We start from the raw sequence: 17742 nt of genomic DNA on the forward strand, positions 1-17742 counted from the left end.
CAGCGAAGGCTGCGGGAGTATGGACAGGCACACTTGCACGCCGCGGCTTAATATATTTTTGTTCAAAACACTAATAGCATCTCATAATAGTACGAAAGTGACAAAGTATGGAATTGTGTGTCTGAATTATAGCACTAATCATAAGGAGATGGTAGTTATTTTGAATTTGACGCCCCGATGTCTTGGGTTTTGCTGTTGTAAACGATTTGGCGGAAGCATACGCGTGTGATGAGGTCTTTCGATCGCTTCGAATTTTTGGTGGCTGATATTTCAAAAACTTCCTGTAAAATATCTGAATATTTAGTAATTCGTGTGTGGCTTGTTGTTTGGTGTTTTAGAAAATGTTACGGAAAATAGTATTGTTTGTTGTTGAAGCATCGAGATCGATCAGTTTGTAAATCGATGGACTATTTTTTGTCGGCTCGTGAATTTGGCATGTGTTTACAACGCACACAAAGACTGAAACTGAAACGTTTTCATTTCCAGATTATGTGTACTTCGAATCATCATCAACATCACCATATACTATCAGAAGAATAGAGGAATTGAACAAGGTGAGTTAATTTCAATGTTTTGTCATCCTTTTTGATTATTATCCATGCGTGTCATTGTTGTAAGAACGCGTTCGACTTCATTCATTCCGCCTTGATTGACTTTTCATCATCCGTTGAATATCTTTTCAGACGCCAAACGGAAATGTCGAGGCAAAGGTTATGTGTTTCTACCGACGAAGGGATATTTCCAACTCACTCATTCTCCTGGCCGACAAGCATCACAGTGAGTTCTTTGTTTAAACCATGCAACACGTGTTTGTCAGTGTGTTTGTGAGCCAGTCCGAGCCGGGCATGGCCGACAGTACAACACTGGAGAAGCACAGTACAACACTTTTTAACTATTAAGCAATATAGCTCTGACAAAAAGGCATTCATTTGGATAATTGTCAGTTTACTTCGCCAGAACTTTCAAGAAAAGTTCGTCTGCTAAAGCGAAAAATAGTCCCTACAGCTGCATGGCCATGTGGTGATTGGTGGAAAAGTTTTTCAAACACAGACAATTCTTGTCAAAGTTATAATGTTGTCTAAACTTTTTTCTTGGTGGTTTATCTGCGAAGACGTTTTCTGTGTCAGCTTCCTTTGGTCTTTTGCAAGCACAGTGAGTTTGAGAAGAGGTCCAAATAAATCCGTTTTGGTTGGTGAAGTTCTGCGAAATACATCATACATGACATTTAAAAAAAATCCAAACTGGACACCCACACGACAATCAATTTGCACAAATCATTTTAATTGTAATTGATATGATGCAATACCAAAATAAATGCTGTGAAGTTGGTATCTTGGTGTCGACCCAGTCAACCCAAATAAAACCTTAAAATTATGTACCCAGTATGTATTTTTTAACTTTAGTTAGTGAGTAAGTCTGGTTTTGGAACTGCTTGTTTCTGTTTTTGTGTGTTACTTTAAGTTATTGAGACATCCCAGTGCACTAAGGGATTTATAGAGCAAATCGAGAAAATTCATTATTGAACGAAGCGCATAGCGCTGAGTTCAATAATTATTTTCGAGATTTGCTCTATAAATCCCTTAGTGCACTGGGATTGTTTCAATAACGATATTGTCAGTACCGCCATAGAAAAAAGAAGATTCCAAACGCACACTTTGCTACGCGCATTTGAATAGGCATAACTGTGTGGTCAGGTCGTGTACAGTAAGATCTACTTTTGTGTGGGCCGGTGTCTCAAGTGTGTCGTGCTTTCGTCACACGCATTTTAATTTCTGTTGGTAAATTCCAGTGTAGCGTTATAGCTGAACAGTGATGATCTTTCAGAGAGACCTCATTTGAACTCGGAGAAAGGACTGTGCTCTTCATTATTCGCGATTCGAAACCTTCAGTCGAGCGTCGATGGATTGACTGCGGAGTGACTCCCTTTGAATTGACTACCCCACGAAGGACTCGACTGTTCGCACATTTTCAAAATAAATGTGGCATATATCTCGTGTTGTATCTTCACTCATCGGGGAGTCTGATACTAAATATGAACGGTAAGAATGCTCTGAACCCTACACGTATTATATCCCCATCGTTTTTTCGTTCACATTTGCCCAACATGTTAATTTGCTGAGCGGGGTTTATGTCGTCTGCTACTGCTAGGCTAGAACAATCGAACCACTGCAGTCTGCACTGTCACTGAGTCTGCACGAATAAGGCAGAATTATATGGTAAGAACGTTCTGAACCCTACACGTTTTCGATTACGATTGTTCTTGACTTGAAATAATAATTCGGAAACCATTCATTTACTGAACTGATGCAGTCGTATTTCAGTGTCTGCTAGAGTCGATCGAATCAGTCTTCCAAATGCTGTGTACGTTATCAGAATAACACTTGTGTTTTCTGTTAGCTGCTGGGAATTGTATACTAACTCATCATTTGGTAATGTGGATGATAAGTTACATGCCACTAACACGGCATATTATGAGAAGAATCTATGCAAGTCAGCGAAAATGAGATGAAACACAACGGCTTCTATTTTTAGATCAGTGCCACTGTGGCACAGGCACATGCAATCTGTCAGAAAAAAACCCACTTCTGCTTTAATTGAGAAGCAGGGAATTTATGGTCATTTGGTATTGTGGAGAATATAAGCTATATGTCATTAATTAATTCTGAGGATGAGAGTACAGTCTCGCTTTGGCAAAGGGCGTAAGAATACGCTCTGTGGAAAAGTTAGCGCACTCTTGGCGCTAACAGATTTTTAAAAGCGCATCGCCATTAGCCAATCAACTGGTTCACATCAGTCATGTGACACCAGTACTTACTGACAATGCTGCTTATTATCTAAGATCAGAATCACAAGTTCTGTTTTTGATGATAATGGGATGTTGTTTGGTGCTGCAGTCTGTGGAACACCGAACTTAACATTTTTAAACTTAAAGTTAAATGTTACATAGCATAGACTTTGCTGTCATTGCTCCAGAACTGCTGTACTTTTTATTGATGGATAAAGTTTAAAACTGAATACAGGGATTGCCTAAAACTTTGAGGAATTCTTGAATTTTATGATCATTTTGGCAAATTCGTAGAAGCTAATAAATACTACATTTAGCTACATTGGTTTGATTATTATATGAAGTCTTATATCGCGCGCATATCTCCAGACTCGGACTCAAGGCGCAGGGATCTATTTATTGGTTTGATATGGTTGGACAATAACCAGAGAACAAGAATTTGTAGATGGATCCTAAAAAAACATTGGTTGTTCAGGAACACAAATTATTTATTATTTCTGCATTTAAATGGATCTTGCCTGACAATTAACTCAAATCACCCCAAGAGTAAAACAGTCCGGTTCTGTGTTTGAAATTAAATAATGACATTCTGACCCAACAATATCTAGGGTGTTATGCACGGATGAGGTGTAAACGCTTATTTGGCGTGTAAACAGAGTGCCGCCTACTGCGACGTACACGATCGCACGAATGGTGACGACACGTGTGGTGTGTACCGCCGAAACTGGCGACTAAATTTAGACCTATACCGTAGGTCGTCAAATGACTTAGTCGCTGGTTGTAGCACTAGCAAACAAAATGGTCACTTCCATTGTTTACCACCATCGTAATTGACAAGTTTTTCTAGGCGTCATAAGATTTCAAGGTTTACGCAAAATTGCTTCTTTCATATTTTTCGTATCCATTCCTCTACGCTCTCAGTCTCAGTAGAAGAGTAAAACTCGGCGCAGGAGGATGTTCAATCAATCAATCAATCAATATGAGGCTTATATCGCGCGTATTCCTTGGGTACAGTTCTAAGCGCAGGGATTTTTTATTTTTGACTCACATGCGAAGCAAAAGTGAGTCTATGTACTCACCCGAGTCGTCCGTCCGTCCCGGCGTCCGTCCGGAAAACTTTAACGTTGGATATTTCTTGGACACTATTAAGTCTATCAACACCTGATGTGGCCTGATGGTGTATGGTTACAAGATCTCAAAAAACATGTGCGGCAACTTGACCTCACTTCAAGTTCAAGGTCACAGGGGCCGTAATTGTTGTCTTAAAAACGACAATTTTTCACATTTTCGCATTTTTTTCTGAAGTTATTGAGAATGGCAACCTTAGCTATGTATGCTATACAGGGCAATGTAAGCCCTATCTTTGGACACCAGTTTGGTTGACCTTGCTTCAAGGTCGCAAGGGTCCTTTAAAGTTGGATTGTATACATATTTTGAAGTGACCTTGACCCTGAACTATGGAAGATAACTGTTTCAAACTAAAATTATGTGGGGCACATGTTATGCTTTCATCATGAGACACATTTGGTCACATATGATCAAGGTCAAGGTCACTTTGACCCTTATGAAATGTGACCAAAATAAGGTAGTGAACCACTAAAAGTGACCATATCTCATGGTAGAAAGAGCCAATAAGCACCATTGTACTTCCTATGTCTTGAATTAACAGCTTTGTGTTGCATGACCTTGGATGACCTTGACCTTGGTCAAGGTCACATGTATTTTGGTAGGAAAAATGTGTAAAGCAGTTCTTAGTGTTAGACATTTTATATCTTTGACAAAGTTCATCGGATGTGATTGAAACTTTGTAGGATTATTCTTTACATCAAAGTATTTACATCTGTAGCCTTTTACGAACGTTATCAGAAAAACAAGGGAGATAACTAGCCTTTTCTGTTCGGCAACACACAACTTAACGTTGGGCTTTTCTCGGAAACTATAAAAGTGACCGGGCTCAAATTTTATGTGAACGTGACTCACAGCAATTTCTTCCTGTCCATCTGATGCCTCATATAATATTCAGAACTGCGAAAGTGACTCGATCGAGCGTTTGCTCTTCTTGTTTTAGTTTGCTTTTTATATTTAGTCAAGTTTTGACTAAATATTTTAACATCGAGGGGGAATCGAAACGAGGGTCGTGGTGTATGTGCGTGCGTGTGTGTGTGTGTGTGTGCGTGTGTGTGTGTGTGTGTGTAGAGCGATTCAGACTAAACTACTGGACCGATCTTTATGAAATTTGACATGAGAGTTCCTGGGTATGAAATCCCCGAACGTTTTTTTCATTTTTTTGATAAATGTCTTTGATGACGTCATATCCGGCTTTTCGTGAAAGTTGAGGCGGCACTGTCACGCCCTCATTTTTCAACCAAATTGGTTGAAATTTTGGTCAAGTACTCTTCGACGAAGCCCGGGGTTCGGTATTGCATTTCAGCTTGGTGGCTTAAAAATTAATTAATGACTTTGGTCATTAAAAATCTGAAAATTGTAAAAAAAAATAAAAATTTATAAAACGATCCAAATTTACGTTTATCTTATTCTCCATCATTTGCTGATTCCAAAAACATATAAATATGTTATATTCGGATTAAAAACAAGCTCTGAAAATTAAATATATAAAAATTATTATCAAATTTTTTTTTTCGAAATCAATTTAAAAACACTTTCATCTTATTCCTTGTCGGTTCCTGATTCCAAAAATATATAGATATGATATGTTTGGATTAAAAACACGCTCAGAAAGTTAAAACGAAGAGAGGTACAGAAAAGCGTGCTATGCAGCATAGCGTAAGCACTACCCCGCTCTTCTTGTCAATTTCACTGCCTATGCCGTGAGCGGTGGACCACGAGTATACGGTCTTGCTGCGTTGCATTGCGTTCAGTTTCATTCTGTGAGTTCGACAGCTACTTGACTAAATATTGTATTTTCGCCTTACGCGACTTGTTATATTTATTTAAAAACATTTTTTATCTTTCAACTCACCGTTTTGTTCTAGATACTGATTCAGTGATTGCATTTCTTGTTTTCCATACTTCTTCATTTCAAAGCTTTTGAGTGGTCGAAGTTTTGCACTATTTGAGAGTTACTTCCCTTGCATAGTTTCCAAGAATGATGTATTGTATTTTTAAGAAACATGGCCATTGATTAGGCTAATGTATCACAGCGCATCGACTGCAAGGTATTGTTGTTGATAACTTGTGTTTGATAATGCGCCTTGGGCCAGAGTTATTGTTGTTGATAACTTGTGTTTAATAATGCGCCTTTGCCAGAGTCATTGCGGTTTCTTAGCTTTATTTTAAACAAATCTTTCTTGCTCTACTTGATGTTAGCTGTTCAACATGAAAAGGGCTACAACTTTCTGACAGCACATGTTGACAGATAGAGAAGAGGGTTTGGCTTGCTTGTGACTCTTTGTATGCTTCTGCACTGGGTGTTGTACCCAAGACACTGCCTAACTCTAGTGTTAGGGTATGTGCAGACCTGGGAACCCATATGATTTTGACGTATTTTGTACGCTTGATTGCTTAGAAAAAGATCAGTACGGTCAGTTGAAAAACAATATGACAAGAAAAATGTCTAGACTATTTTTCTTCACAAGTGCATTCCGAAGCCGATCCTGTATTTTTATTAATGGTGCAACGGACGCGTGTGGAGCATGTTAGAACTATGGATGTTCAAATTCTGTGTGGAGTACGCTTATCTTTATGAAAATACACCAAGTTTGCTTGAGCATACTTCAAGTACAAGACAGGGGTTCCCAGGTCTGTATGTGTTCTGTACATGAGGCACAAGTTACCAGAGGAAGAAATGTTATTTATGCTGCTGTTCTAAATACAGACCAGATCATCCCTTGAATATGAGTGTAGTTTTTTTTCAAGGAGGATGTCTGAGTGTATTCATGGAAATCTGCCAAGGCCAGCTGTTGTCTTGAGACTTCATTACTTCATGCCATACAATGTCAGGCTTTCTTGTTGGAATTGAAGAAATCTGAGAAGTTAACCCTTTAATAGGCTGGTTGTCCCGACATATGCCGCTCTACTTTACGTAAACCGTCACCTGGTTGTCACGACATATGTCGCGCTACTGTTTCGGTCTGTTTGGTTGGTTCCGATTACCTCGTCCTCCCATGGATGCGAAAACCTATATGACCGTTTTTACATTTAGTCAAGTTTTGACTAAATGTTTTAACATAGAGGGGGAATCGAGACGAGGGTCGTGGTGTATGTGTGTCTGTGTGTGCGTGTGTGTGTGTAGAGCGATTGAGAGTAAACTACTGGACCGATCTTTATGAAATTTGACATGAGAGTTCCTCGGTATGATATCCCCGGAAGTTTTTTTTAAATTTTTTCGATAAATGTCTTTGATGACGTCATATCCGGCTTTTTGTAAAAGTTGAGGCGGCACTGTCACACCCTCATTTTTCAATCAAATTCATTGAAATTTTGGCCAAGCAATCTTCGACGAAGGCCGGACTTTGGTATTGCATTTCAGCTTGGTGGCTTAAAAATTAATTAATGACTTTGGTCATTACAAATATGAAAATTGTAATTAAATTTTTTTTTAATATAAAACGATCCAAATTTACGTTCATCTTATTTTTCATTATTTTCTGATTCCAAAAACATAAATATGTTATATTCGGATGAAAAACAAGCTCTCAAAAATAAAAATATAAAAATTATGATCAAAATCAAATTTCCGAAATCGATTTAAAAACAATTTCATCTTATTCCTTGTCGGTTCCTGATTAAAAAAACATATAGATATGATATGTTTAGATTAAAAACACGCTCAGAAAGTTAAAACGAAGAGAGGTACAGAAAAGCGTGCTATGCAGCACAGCGAAACCACCACCGCGCTAAACAGTCTCGTCAGTTTCACTGCGTTTTGCGCGAGCGGCGGACTACGGTCATTGTGAAAAAATGCAGTGCGTTCAGTTTCATTCTGTGAGTTCCACAGCTTGACTAAATGTAGTAATTTCGCCTTACGCGACTTGTTATTTATTTTTCTCTCTGTTAATTTACCAGTGGCTATGTAACATGTGTTACATAACTGCACCAGTGTAAGGGTTAACATTATGTCGCCAGTATAGAAGTTCTGCTTTGTGAATGGACACAAGTTTTTAATGCTTGCATTTCACACCCCTTCAGCCACAAAAATGACAGGGAATTAATCTAATAGCTTCCAAGTCGAGGTCTGTGCTAAGTCACAGCAGAGTCGAGCAATACTCAACTGAGTTTTCGAGTCGCAGCTAAATCTGTCCTAAATCGTTATGTCTGTTCCTATGGAAGACTTCTCGCCGAGTTGTTGTGTTGGCTTCAACAACTTCGGAGCGATTTCAAACCAAAAAAAGTTTTGGAAAAGTTGGGTTTATCTGAGCTTAAAATGTTCTAGTGCTAGTGGTACTGTGTATTATGGTTGCTAAATGTGTCTCTGTGTGTTTCCGTGTGGCTGCTGATGCTTATGTCAAAGATAAAAGGATTTCACTATGGTGATAAGTGACACATTAGTAGTACCTTGTTGTCTGGTTACACACATTAACTTGAAAGTTGAAGAAAGGAATTCTTTTGTGTCATTTTCAGAACAATGGCACATTAGTAAACTGAACCCTGTATTAGTGGGTAGACTAGTTTTCTTTTTTTGAGTTTGGTGCTCAGATTTTCACTTTCAGTCTGGACTGTTATTTGGTCATACCAGTGATACATGTACCTAAACACAATAATCCATTCATTGTTGCTGTTTCTTCTCTCTCTGTTATTGGCTTCTATTTCTTTCTGAGAAGAGAAAGAGAGACTTCAAGTAATTGTAAGAAGATGGGGTTGCCCATTGAAGAGAGATTCTACTGGAGAAAAGTAAATGCACCATTTAGAAATAAAGTTAAAGCAGTAAACGATAGCAGGTAGTGCGGGTTCGTTCACAGCAGGATCACCCTTGTCATTCCAGTTTGATAGGTGTAGTAACTAATCATAACTGGAGAAATGCAAAATGCTGCCAGTGAGAAGTCAGAAGAGAGCTATACATTTTTGCATGTGTGGAGTTTGAATTGATATGTGCAGCTAAAGGAGGTGATAATAGATTTTGACTCTTCTTCTTCTTGTTGTTTTTCTTCGTTCATGGGTGTTCTTCTTCTTCTTCGTTCATAGGCTGAAACTCCCACGTTCACTCATGTTTTAACACAAGTGGATTTTTACGTGTATGACCAGCATATGATGCCGATTTCGGGGAGATTTTGACTCAACTTCTGGGAAGAGTAGATCTTTATTTGACACAAAAATAACTGGCACTTGTAGTGCAATGCAACAGACCATGTGAACTGAAGTGTACCTGATCTTAAATACTTTCTGTGAGTTGAAACATATCAGTTTGAACATTTTGATTATTGTTGTCTGTGGGCTCTTCCTTGTTAGAAATGTTATCTTCCTGGTTGGGTTAAAGGCAACTCCATGGCATTATGAATATGATTAAGTTTTGATATGTACAGGTACGCTTATGTTGTCAGTCTATATTGTCCATATCAAAATATAAACCTGTGGAACACAAACGTCTAAGAGTGGAGCTGAGTGCATGCCATTGTGCTATTTTTGTACATTGCTTCATTTAACAAGACCAGTCGGCAGCCATCTTTGAAGGTATCATCCGCTTTACATCAACACTGCAAGCTGGTGAAGGTGGGGATGGAGTGGGGAGAAAGGTGGGGGTGGTGGCTCAGTTGGGATGTTTGTGAGTCCGAATAGAACGACTTGATGTTGATAGCCTAGACCGGGCGAGTTTGTTCTCTCTAAACAGTCTGCATTTGCTGAATAGATGACGTGTGCCGGGGAGTGGGGGGAAGGGTGGGTGGACAGCTGGGGGTAGGGAGGGAGGGAGGGAGCCTCCCTTCAGGCTGTTCCATCAAGGTGGTCGCTTCACTTGGCAGAAAGTAGTCCCTGTTGTATGTAGGTCAGATAATTATTGTAAAGGATTTTCATCACCGCCTCCCCGACAAGGCCTCATAAACAAAGGTCAGAGCGAGGTAGGCTAGCTAGCTGGCACTGAGCAGTGGTGGTGGGGGTGAAGGGGGTGACGGTGGTGGTGGGTGGCTTGCATCAACAACATTGATCAGTAGTCGAACTCTGGAATGACAGCCATGCTTTGTGTCATCTTGGCGGCGGCTGTTCGTTTTACATTGCTACCCTCCCGCCACTTTTACCCACCTTCCCCTCATCCCCTCCCTACCCGCCCACCAGCTTGCCTTTGACAGTCCTTCTTTCTTCCACCCCTCTGCTGTTCGCTACTGGTTCACCCGCTGTCTGCTTGTCGCTACCCCCCCCCCCCCCCACCCTTACCCACTCCTATCTCTTCCCCCCCCCCTCCCAACCCGCTCAGCCCACTGCCTCCCTCACCTCCCTCCCTCCCCCCGCCATCTTTCCCCTATCTTGCGTCTCTCTCTCCCCTTCTGTCCCTCTCCTTCAGTCTTCACCCGGCCTATACAGCAGGCTTTGCCTTGGGTCGTTTCAACATTTAGTGCCATCTGTCACTGTGACGGGCCCATCTGATACATGTATACTTCATACCTCTCACAATTAACACCTTATTAGACATTTTCAGTTTTTCTCAGTGTTGAGTGTATACAGTGGGATCTGTGACCTTGCACTCTCTTCACAGTCACAGTAGATATTCAACCCCAAAGAAATAAAACACAGGAACAAAAGAGAGGCACACCTTAAACTAGGGTGACTTCATGCTCCCCCTTCCCTTTTCCTACATACACAGACTAAGAGTATGATTAACATTGCCATAGGAGTTATTTTGGAGGTATAAATAGGATTCCCATGTGGATGATTCAGTTACTTAGTACGCTTACAAAGCAGATATCAAAGAAGGGTGGCATGTGTGTCATTAAAACCAAAACAAGTCGCGTAAGGCGAAAATTAAACATTTAGTCAAGCTGTCGAACTCACAGAATGAAACTGAACGCACTGCAATTTTTCAGCAAGACGTACACTCTTAGCATCGTCAGTCCACAGCATCGTCAGTCCACCGCTTGTGGCAAAGTCAGTGAAATTGACAAGAAGAGCGGGGTAGTAGTTGCGCTGAGAAGGATAGCACGCTTTTCTGTACCTCTCTTCGTTTTAACTTTCTGAGCGTGTTTTTAATCCAAACATATCATATCTGTATATGTTTTTGGAATCAGGAACCGACAAGGAATAAGATGAAAGTGTTTTTAAATTGATTTCGAAAATTTAATTTTGATCATAATTTTTATATTTTTAATTTGTAGAGCTTGTTTTTAAGCCAAATATAACATATTTATATGTTTTTGAAATCAGGAAATGATGAAGAATAAGATGAACGTAAATTTGGATCGTTTTATAATTTTTTTTTATTTTTTTTTTTACAATTTTCAGATTTTTAATGACCAAAGTCATCAATTCATTTTTAAGCCACCAAGCTGAAATGCAATACCGAAGTCCGGCCTTCGTCGAAGATTGCTTGGCCAAAATTTCAATCAATTTGATTGAAAAATTAGGGTGTGACAGTGCCGCCTCAACTTTCACAAAAAGCCGGATATGACGTCATGAAAGACATTTATCGAAAAAATGAAAAAAAACGTCCGGGGATATCATTCCCAGGAACTCATGCATTATCACAAGTTGTTTGACTGGTACTCAGGCGGTCTCTTTGATTTTTTTCGTATTTCATACACGGATTAGGCGCTTCTTATACAAGACGCAGGGGTCAAACTCGAGGAAAAAAGTTGCGCCTTATGACCCGGAAAGTACGGTAGTCAAAACTTGACTGAATGTAATGACAAAGAGTGCCGCTTGCTCTTTCTAAGGCAGACAGCAACAGGACTCTTGGTTAGAATTGAAAGCTTAAATGTGAACCAAAGATGGATCAATAGCAGACTGTTTGACTGGAAAGACTTTGCTACCTTCCACATACTTACAATGTGTGTAGATCTGTGAGAATGCTGAGTCTAGTGCATTATGAGAAATACTAGTTACCTGTCTTCAGTAAACTTGTTTATTTTTTGGGAAAAAGCTTGAACAACTACAGTGCAGATACCAAACAGGAATAGTGACATAAGTACAGCCAGGGGAGGTAACATCCACTGCCGACCGTAAACAGAGAACTGGGGGAAACACACTGAACATATGAAAATGAAAGACAGGCGAATAGTCTTTGTGCTTGCCAAAATCTGATGAGTTGCACCTACTCATTTGGATTCTGTGACCTTTTTAAAAAAAAGTTTTTTCTTTGAACTGAATGTCCGTAATTTGGGCATTGTTTCAACTTTTATTTGTATAATTAAGCACTTTGTTGTAACCTTCTTGCATCAAACAAAGTTGGGAAAGTAACATAGGACTACTTTAAACGCAAATATTCTTGCTGTTAATTTGGATGACTTTTGATTGAATATCATGATTGCTTGATTTTTTTGCAGAGTGTATTAAACTATTATGAAAATCACAAATCCTACTTCAAACAAATCTTTCTGTAAAAATTGAGTTCATTATTTGCATTGCAAACAAAACTTTAGTGCAGTTATTGGCGTTGATGGCGGGCGCAGTGGCCTAGTAGATAAGACATGGGCCTCCTATGTGGAACGTTGCGGGTTCGAATCTCGGCCGCGCCTGGTGTGTTGAGGGCAGAGTTATTTTTTGGATCTCCCACGTCAACTTATGTGCAGACCTGCTAGTGCCTTATCCCCCTTTGTGTGTACACGCCAGCATAAGACCAAGTGTGCATGGAAAAGATCCTGAAATCCATGTCAAGAGTTTGATGGGTTATAGAAACACGAAAATACCAAGCATGCATCCCCTAAAAGCGGCGTATGACTGCCCGAATGGCGGAATGAAAACGGTATTACACAAAACAAAAACATGAGTGCACGTGGGAGTTTTAGCCCACAAACGAAGAAGAAGATGGGTGTTTATGCATGCCATGTGATGTATGGCGGTCATATTGGAAGGTTTTGATGGCAACGACATCAGCTTTTACTATTAGACATATTTCTTTGCTCAGCAAATCAAACCTGATACATTTTGACTAAGAAAAGGTAATCTTGCTTCAAAGCAAATAGTGTCCCCTTTAGACCTCAGGCTGCAAGAGTTGTAACAGTACAAGTAGTGGGTGTGCGTGTAGAAAAAAAGACGGTTAAGTCCATTGTGTGGAACATGCAGTACTCTGAACATATGTGGTACAGCATGGCTCCAGGTGTCTGATTCTCTCCAGAAATGATTGAAATGTTGCTGTCTTGTTTATCAGACATTTTAATAAATTAGTAAAAATACTAAGATGGATTTTCCTAATTGTACTTTAAAGATCACATGTTTCAAGAACAATATCATATGGTGCATCATCTTTTACTGATGCAGATTCTAAGTTGACCCAATACAGCAAACACAATCAGAACCACCACCCCACTCTCCAGCTTTCTGCCATTTTTGAGCTTACCCCTGTGTGATCTTATGACATGACTTGTTTCCTTGTTTTGCAGGCAGTCAGCTGGATGATGAGCAAGAAAGAAAAGGCAACAGTTCCGGTGGATCATGTGAGTATTCCCTAGAGATATGGGTGTGGAGTATGGTTGAACTGTTTAAAGAAGGTTTTCAAAGCCGTGTTGGATGAACAGTAGTACTATTAGTATTACTATTAACCATATTAACCACTCACTGCTTACCTAGGGAAGCTGGGCTAACATGCACAAGAAAGTTACCAACTGGGTGGGAGCCAGCCGCGTGGTCGGATTGGTTGAAATTGAGGTTTGTTTGAGATCTCAACCAATCCAACCCCATGGCTGGCTCCCACTCAATTGATAACTTTTGGTCTGTGAAAAAAAAATACAACAACAATGTCCTAGACTACATTTCTTCACAAGAGTGTCAAAAGTGCTTTTCCGGGCTCTAAACATTGCGCAGAAGTATCAGTGTTCCCGAACGTAGGATTCGGCTATTATCAAACAGATGTTCAATGACACAAGTACTGAAGTAGGCAAGTTCACCTCCATAGTTATGATACTTGGTTTTCTGAAAGCAATGGGCAGTTATTAAAATTCTTTCTGGCCATATCCATATTTTTGCTTTTAAGTACACACACAACAGAGTTTCACACACCCTAAGTTACACACATAGATTGTCATTCCTGTACATTTTTTAGCAGACTAATATGTGGGCTCTCGGGGTTTAGCTGGTGACAGACCAAAATAGATTCGTAAAAATGTTGCTGGTTTTTACTCCTTGCATGAAAGTCAATGAATCTTGGTAATTTTTCAAATGGTCAGCTGCCCGAGACATGACTGAAAGCCCGAGGGGCTCCGTGCACCTGGATGTGACAAGTTCAGTAACTTTAACTGTTACATTATTTTTCCCCTGAACCGATGAAATAAGCTGGTTACTGTTAGTATTGGTCTGCCAGTTTCCTATCATGCCTCAGTAGTCATACACACTTGCACAATGCTGACAAGAATTGTGATTTTGTCAGTGTGTGTTGAATCATTGATAATGATATGCTGACAAACTTCCTTATTTCACGGTGTTTCCCTGCAGCATGGTATCAGTTTGGTTTCCTTCCTTTCCTGTCTTCTCACAATCATGCGTCAACACCAACAAAGAGAACCCAGAACCTTACAGATTGAAACATAAATGGGGCGGGGATGTAGCTCAGTCGGTAGCGCGCTGGATTTGTATCCAGTTGGCCGCTGTCAGCGTGAGTTCGTCCCCACGTTCGGCGAGAGATTTATTTCTCAGAGTCAACTTGTGTGCAGACTCTCCTCGGTGTCCGAACACCCCCGTGTGTACATGCAAGCACAAGACCAAGTGCGCACGAAAAAGATCCTGTAATCCATGTCAGAGTTCGGTGGGTTATAGAAACACGAAAATACCCAGCATGCTTCCTCCGAAAACGGCGTATGGTTGCCTAAATGGCGGGGTAAAAAACGGTCATACACGTAAAATTTCACTCGTGCAAAAAAACAACACGAGTGTACGTGGGAGTTTCAGCCCACGAACGCAGAAGAAGAAGAAGAAACATAAATGAAAAACAAAGAACATGATCAACAGTGGAAAGTGTTAATGAATAAGAAAGTGGACTGGAAGTGGAAAACAGGCCAACTTTAAACTGTTACATGTACTTGTGTTCTGAGTAAGGAAGAAAAGGCTTTTGGGCAAGAATGTTCACAATGAACATTGGTGAAAATACTTGTGAAGGAGTTTGCCATGCAGTACTACATGTACCTTGCCATGCAGTACTGCATGTACCTAGAGTATCATTCTTAGCACTACACTGTCCATGGTAACTGTTAGAATTTTCATCAAAGGATAGTTAGCAAGGGGCATTGAAAATGTGAATAGCTGAAGAAGCCTTGTAGTTAGTTGTATGAAGTATTGTAGCCATTGTTCATTCCAGAATAGATCCTCTCAACAGGATTTAACCAGAAGTGGTGCCCAGGAACAAGGAAACTTCCTGTTGTCACACAATGTTTAGATGCAGTTTGATTCAGTGGAACTCCCCTTTTAAGACACCCCCCCCCCCAATTTAAGACTGCCTTCCTCTGAAGACCCCCCAATTTAAGACTTCCTCCTTTCTAAGACCTGCTTTTTCAAATGTTTTGTTCATAGCCTCTGTAAATTTATCTCAATTTTATGACTTCCTCCCTTTTAAAACTTGATTTTTTTCAGATAGTTGAAGGCCGTTAAAGGGGGGGTTCCACTGTACAAGGGGAGAATAGCAGACAGCTGCACAGTGACACTAACCCTACAGTTATTATCTCAAACATTTCATTTGACTTTGAGTAACAATTTGCATAATCTGCCTACTTCAGTCCATACACGTTGAGACTCCAGATTTTACTTGCAAATATGCACCTTGGCTATTGAAGGGATCATCTCTAAGACTAAAGTGTTCTATCGGTTATCTCACCAGCTCTAAGAACTTGGCACTTGTAAGTTGAGATCACTATTATTGCATGCATAATCATATTCATAATGTACATGTATTACTCTATGTTTTTCAGCGCCCACGCCCATGCCGGAGGCTCAGAATGGGACGGAGAACAGCAACGGCAGCGACGACAAGAGCAATGGCAACAGCAACGAATGTGACAAGGGAAGTGACAAGGGCAGTGACAAAGGAAGCGACAAAGGAAGTGACAAAGGCAGTGACAAAGGCAGCGAGAAAGGAAGCGAAAAAGGCAGTGACAAAGGCAACAGCAACGGTAACGGCCGGACGGATGATGCGGACCCAAAGCCTTTCTGTGATATTCCGGAAAAACAGAGACATCAGTTGAAGCACAGAGAACTGTTTTTATCTCGACAGGTGGAAACGTTACCAGCCACGCACATACGTGGCAAGTGTGTCGTCACTCTACTCAACGAGACAGAAAACCTCATGTCATACCTCAACAAAGAGGTGAGTTGCCAACCAAAGAGGGCTGAGACAATTATTGGAAATATTACAAATGATAAATAATGCAGATGTGAAGTACCCAAAGAAAAAGGGCTGATACATTTATTAGAAATGTTACAAATGATAAATAATGCAGAAGTGAATGTTGAAAAACTGCAAAAGCGCAATATCAACAGGCAAAAACTCATTCATATTTAAAAAGTACTTTTGGACTTGGTCCATTGTCTTGCCCTTCGATTCTCATCATTTGACTGAGGTGTTTTTAATATGACATTAAATTACATATTCTTACCCAACTCACATAGATAGCAATAACTTCATTTTGTTGCTTAAGGTATTGAAGCACTCATACATGGTAACATGGGGAGGTAACTCTTAAAACAAAACTCTATGCCATATAAGGCATGGTCCATGGTAGTTACGTCCCCTACCGGTGTCCTGCGCATGCGCCGAACATACACCGGTGACACTCATTCCTTTTCCTTCAACACACGTTGCATGACGTGTTTTGAAGTGCTCAGGCTTTTTCTTAAGCCATCGGCCTATCTTTCAGGGAAGGCCATCGAATCTTGGTAACTTATCAACGTCCTTCTTCACTTCTTCAGGAATTGGTGAGAGCGTTCCTTTTTTTGTATAACGAGAAGATTTCTTAGCGTTGTTGAAGATTTTGCCACTTGTCTTTTGAACAGTTGTCCGCCATATTTGACTTTCAAAATGGCCGACATCCTAGACATAAAGAGAAACGAAGAGCTCTGCCAAGCAGACTCGCTCACCTGGTTCTCAATTGGGCAAAATGGTTAAAGCTGGCGCTAAACCTAATGCAGGTGGCGAACCACCTATCCTGGTTTTTGGACCAGGGAATTTTCTCCCACGTCTTTGAGTAAGACGATACGTGATATCAGTTACACTGAAACAGCTAGGTCGCACTATTTCACTTGGGGGCGTTATCGCCAGCGTGATTAACCTCCCTTCGGTTGGCTGAAAACAAATCTCTAGTCCCGACTCCGGATTTGCTCCTAGTTTCGGAGCATTTGAGATCGGATTCTTCGATCCGTTACAAAAGCTAGCCTTGCTAATCTAACACGGAAAGCGGTCATGCTTACTCTACTAGCTTCTGAGAGAAGTGGGAGTAAGTGCATTTTCTGTCTGGTTTTGCTATAGACATCTCTTTGGAGAAAGACGGATCTATGGTGCTTAGGTTTCGTTCAATATTTCTGGCAAATAAGCAGAAACCGGAGAAACCAGCTCCGATAATACAATTCAAACCACTTAGCAATATTTTGGCTCCGCTAGAGCCATATTTTACCAATTGAACATTTCGAGTTTTGAAAACTTTTCTGACTCGCACTGATCCGTTTAGATCACCAAAACAAAGGCTCTTGTTCATATCCATCAACACTGGTAGAGGCAATGACTTAGTGAAGTCAACCTTAGCAGTGAAGTCAACCTTAGCTAGATGGACTGCCACATTGATTAGGCATGCCTACAAGTGGTGGCAAGAAAAAAGGGGGGGGGGGGTGCAGTCAGTCCTCCTTCTTCAGGCAGCACGGACTCAAGAAGTCAGAGTGTG

At 40.4% G+C, this 17742-nt stretch overlaps 1 protein-coding gene across 3 annotated transcripts in view; it reads left to right on the top strand.

Moving 5' to 3' along the window:
- LOC138953850 (metastasis-associated protein MTA3-like) overlaps positions 1-17742 on the top strand; it is a 39565-nt gene that overhangs the window by 234 nt on the left and 21589 nt on the right. For all 3 annotated transcript variants that reach the window (XM_070325808.1, XM_070325809.1, XM_070325810.1), the window contains exons 2-5: positions 487-554; positions 684-777; positions 13267-13320; positions 15781-16175. In XM_070325808.1, the coding sequence (XP_070181909.1) occupies positions 487-554; positions 684-777; positions 13267-13320; positions 15781-16175 (611 nt within the window). The remainder of the gene's footprint in view (positions 1-486; positions 555-683; positions 778-13266; positions 13321-15780; positions 16176-17742) is intronic.

This window comes from Littorina saxatilis, linkage group LG17 (assembly GCF_037325665.1).
Source record: "Littorina saxatilis isolate snail1 linkage group LG17, US_GU_Lsax_2.0, whole genome shotgun sequence".
NCBI classification, from domain to species: Eukaryota; Metazoa; Mollusca; class Gastropoda; order Littorinimorpha; family Littorinidae; genus Littorina; species Littorina saxatilis.